The following is a 4,562-nucleotide window of genomic DNA, read 5'->3' on the forward strand; positions in this document are numbered from 1 at the left end:
AAGGAAGTCTGGAAGGAAAATTTTAAAGATTTTTTTAAATTTTTTTATTTATTTCAAAGAAGAAGGGAAGGGGGAGAGAGACATAGACACATCAATGATGAGAATGCCCCCTATTGGGGATTGAGCCACAACACAGGCATGTGCCCTGCCTGGGAATCAAACCGTAACCACCTGGTTCATATATTATATTTTTTGCCAATGTGACAAAAAATAAATATAATTTTGATTCATTCACATTAGACCAGTGGTTCTCAACCTTCCTAATGCCGCAACCCTTTAATACAGTTCCTCATGTTGTGGTGACCCCCAATCATAAAATTATTTTCGTTGCTACATCATAACTGTAATTTTGCTACTGTTATGAATCGTAATGTAAATATCTGATATGCAAGATGTATTTTCATTGTTACAAATTGAACATAAGTAAGCATAGTGATTAATCACAAAAAATATGTAATTATATATGTGTTTTCCTATGGTCTTAGGCGACCCCTGTGAAAGGGTCGTTCGACCCCCAAAGGGGTCTCAACCCACAGGTTGAGAACCGCTGCACTAGACAGTTATTGTTGTGTTGGCTATTATCATTTTTTTTCATTTTAACAATCTAAGGGAAAAGAAACCAGTGCCCTTAAAAATTCTTACAGTGCCCGACCGAGTAGGTGTGGCTCAGTTGGTTGGAGCACTGTCCCAGGCACTGAAGAGTTTGATTCCCAGTCAGGGCACATACCTAGGTTGCAGGTACCATCCCAGTTGGAGTATGTAAGGGAGATAATTGATCAATGTTTCTCTTTCTCTCTCTCTCTCTTCCTCTCTTTAAAAATCAATGAAAACATATCCACAGATAAGGATTAAAAAAAGAAAATTATTGCAGCACACCAGTTGAAAATCACTACCTTAGAACAATGGTTCTCAACTCCAGCTGCACATTAGAGTCACCTTGAATATTTAAAATAAAAATAAAAACAATATATGGTGGTACTTATATAAAGTAAAACATATGGCAACAATAGCACAAAGGGCAAGGCCAAAAGGGCAGATTCTTACAATATGTGTAAAGTGGTATATTACTTGAAGGTAGACCATGATAAGTTAAAAATGTATACTATAAAGATTAAGTCCTAAAGTAATCACTAAGAAAGTAAAAACAGAGTTATACCTAATAAGCCAACCTGAGACAAAACATTATATGCAGAGCCCATGGACACAGACAATAGTGTGGTGAAGGTCTGGAGTGGGGCAGGGGTGGGTAGAAAGGGCGTAGGAGGGAAAATGAGGGACATCTGTAATACTGTCAACAATAAAAATAAATTTTAGCCCTGGCTGGTTTGGCTCAGTGGATAGAGTGTCAGCCTGCGGACTCAAGGGTCCCAGGTTCGATTCCGGTCAAGGGCGTGTACCTTGGTTGTGGGCACATCCCCAGCAGGAGGTGTGCAAGAGGTAGCTGATCGATGTTTCTCTCTCATCAATGTTTCTAACTCTCTATCCCTCTCCCTTCCTCTCTGTAAAAAATCAATAAAATATTTTTTTTTAAATAAATAAATAAATTTTAAAAAGAGAGACAAAATGGAATAATACATATTCAAGTCAAAAGAAGAGAGGGAGAAAAAGAGGGAAAACAAACATAAAACAGATATGACAAGCAGAAAAGAAATAGCAAGATAGATTCAAACTTAAACATAATTGATAATCACATTAAATATAAATGGCTTAAACACTCCAAATAAAAAGCAGACACTGTCAGGATAAAAAGCAAGACTCAGCTAAATGCTGCTACAAGAAGCCCACTTGAAATATAAATACTGAAAAAGGCTAAAACCAAAAGGATGGAAAAGCACCTGTCACGCTAACACTAATCAAAAGAAAGCTTAAGTATATTAATACCAGACCCGTAGATATCATAGCAAAGAATATAATGAAGGATAAAGAGAATCATTCAATAATAATAAAAAGGGTCAATTCATCAAGAGTACATAACAATCGTAAGCATTTATGCACTAATAAGTTAGCCCACAAAAACAGGAAAATAGGAAAGATGCCTTTCAAGGTTGAAACACAGCATCATCATTCCTGAATCAAAACTGAAAATTGTCATAGGACAATAAAAGAAGAGAACCTAAAAAAAACAAAACTGAAAATTGTCAAGATTGTTATGCAATTAGTCTCATGCAATTTTACTAACAAAAGTACAGTGTTCCCCAAAAGGGGCCATATGCTGACCTGATAAGCTCAGGGGAGGCCTGTATGGCAGTCTTGCAAACTCAGAGACCTAAAGTAACCACAAAGGATGGTCTGAAATTAAGCTTTAATTAAAAGCAGTTATGGTGGGCAGTTACATCCTAGGCCAGTATCTTCACTGACAAGGTCAACCTTTACCTTAACTGAGCCTATCTGTCTTTTTGCATCTATGATAACATACCCTTGAAATGTCTGGGTAACTTCTAACTTCCCTTTTTCTGGAGCCCCTGGGGCACAACCAAATGTGTTGGGCACCAGGACAGATACCACAAATTCCTTCATTATCATGTTAATTAATCCTGCACCCACTTAAGTGTGTGTCCATCATTTTACTTTTTATCCAATCCCAGGGGTTTCCCTGCTTTGCTTTATCCCTCCTCCTTAATCTATCACCAATGAATTTCATGTAACCCACCTAGGTCCCTCCTTTGATTGCAAATGTATAAATACAAATGTAACCCCGCCATTCTCCGGAGCATTATCTCAATTCCTTGAGGTTTTGCTTCCCGGCATATGTCGACAGTTTGGCTCAAATAAACTCACAAAAATTCTTTACAGGTTTCAATGTTTTCTTTTACGTTAACAGGTCAAAGGTAGTAATGTGTCAAACAGCTTATCAAAATATTGATGACTTCAATGCAAAGCTGAGGAAAGTGAGCTAAAGCTGACTCACCTTTCATATTGCCTATCTCGTGGTAATGAAGCACCCGAATGTCGAAAGTCCATGATTAACATAAGTAGAAGGAGACAGGATATGAAGAAGAGTCCGAGGAATGCCACCCGCTGACGGGGAAACGGGCTCACTGTGGGCACAGTAAAGTACCAGGAGGCTGGGCAGAGGTAGGAAAAACTGATCCTGAAATGAGATAAGCATGAGTAAGAAAAGTCTCTACAATTGAGTACTAAAATATAGTTTTTAAACTGGATGAAAGCACTTCCTAATACATGCAAAAATTCATGCCACCAGAAACTTAAATGTTCTTCGAGTCTCAAATTTTAAAAAAGGACCTATATGGTTCATGGTGCTTCTACCATATAATCAGAAAAGCTGTAGCTGATCTTTTCCCAAGTCTGCACTGTGGGGTGCAATTCAAAGAATTAATCTTATTTTATTGAAAAGATCAAACGTCTCCCTGAGCAACTTCATAACGTTGAAGAATCAGAGCACTATGACATTCCCACCAAGAATGCTGTCAAAAAATTGGGTAGTCAGGAAATGTATTCCACTGATTTAAAAAATATTTTAATAGGTAATACATGCACACAGTAAAAAAAAAAAATCAAACAATTTAAAAGAATAGTGAGTCTTTTGCCCTACTCCAACCATTTCCCTCTCAGAGGCAACCATTACTACCCAGTTTCTATGTATTTTTCCAGGGATATTATATGTATACACAAGCACAGATATATATTATATATGGTAACACATCCGTGTGTGTGTGTATGCATCTCCATTTTGTTTTGTTTTACACCTTATATACTGTTTTGCATCTTTCCCCGCTTACTCTGTTTGACAACTGTCCCATATCCACAGATCCACATTAATCTTTTCTGAACGCTTCAGAGTATTATTACAATGGTTGGACAAGTGTATTCAACTGTGCAGTTCCTTTTCTATATTGATTCAAAAGGACCTCAGTTTGTTTTCAAGGTTCATTACAAAATAAAAATCTTTAACCTAGTCTCACTCAAATGGAAATCTGAAAGAATATTACAGTCTAACCCTTTCTGAGCTGAGCAAGCACTGACCTGGGCCGAGGGTTAGGGGCTGGAAACTATTGTATCTGCCTTCAAAAGAATGAAACTTTGATCTTTGCAACCATGTGTCCCGATGCAAAGTCCAGATGCAGACCCAGGACGAGCTTCACTGTTAACCACCTCCCAGGACCCCTCAACCTGCCGGCCACCCCGCGCCGAGCCCAGCTGAGAAGGAAGTGAGCAGCCTTACCTCGCCATGGGTTCCCCTCAGTGGTCCCAACGCCTGTCACCTCCTTTTCCTTTTGCCCTGAGAAGGCGGTCTCCTTGTCCCAGGCATCTCCTAAGCCTGCAGCCTGGGGAAAGTTGGATGGGTTTCAGGCTTACCTCCAGCAGTGCCCACGAGACCAGACCTCCAGGAGGAGGCCAGGCGCCCACCCACTCCCCGAGCTCCCATTCCAGACACGTCCGCTCGGGTTCTGGGGCCCGGCGGACCCTCCCCGGCTCCCTGGGAGCGGGGCGTGCTCGAGGGCCAGCGGTGTCCTGGAGGAACCGGCAGCCCCCGGGTGGCGGGGTGGGGGTTCCCGCTTCGCTTCCCGTCCCTCTCCGCCCCGCCGCCCTCCAGCACTCAC

At 40.7% G+C, this 4,562-nt stretch overlaps 1 protein-coding gene across 1 annotated transcript in view; it reads right to left on the reverse strand.

The window, feature by feature from the left end:
- The window catches only part of ENTPD7 (ectonucleoside triphosphate diphosphohydrolase 7), a 32,803-nt gene extending 28,386 nt beyond the window's left edge, over positions 1-4,417 (reverse strand). The window contains exons 1-2 of the mRNA XM_006756567.2: positions 4,184-4,417; positions 2,909-3,091 (exon numbers count right to left, since the gene is read on the reverse strand). Coding sequence (XP_006756630.1) covers positions 2,909-3,091; positions 4,184-4,191 — 191 coding nt within the window. The 5' untranslated portion in view covers positions 4,192-4,417. The remainder of the gene's footprint in view (positions 1-2,908; positions 3,092-4,183) is intronic.
- Between the last annotated feature and the right edge of the window lie 145 nt (positions 4,418-4,562).

The sequence above is a fragment of the Myotis davidii genome, unplaced genomic scaffold (genome assembly GCF_000327345.1).
Source record: "Myotis davidii unplaced genomic scaffold, ASM32734v1 scaffold332, whole genome shotgun sequence".
Taxonomy (NCBI): Eukaryota; Metazoa; Chordata; class Mammalia; order Chiroptera; family Vespertilionidae; genus Myotis; species Myotis davidii.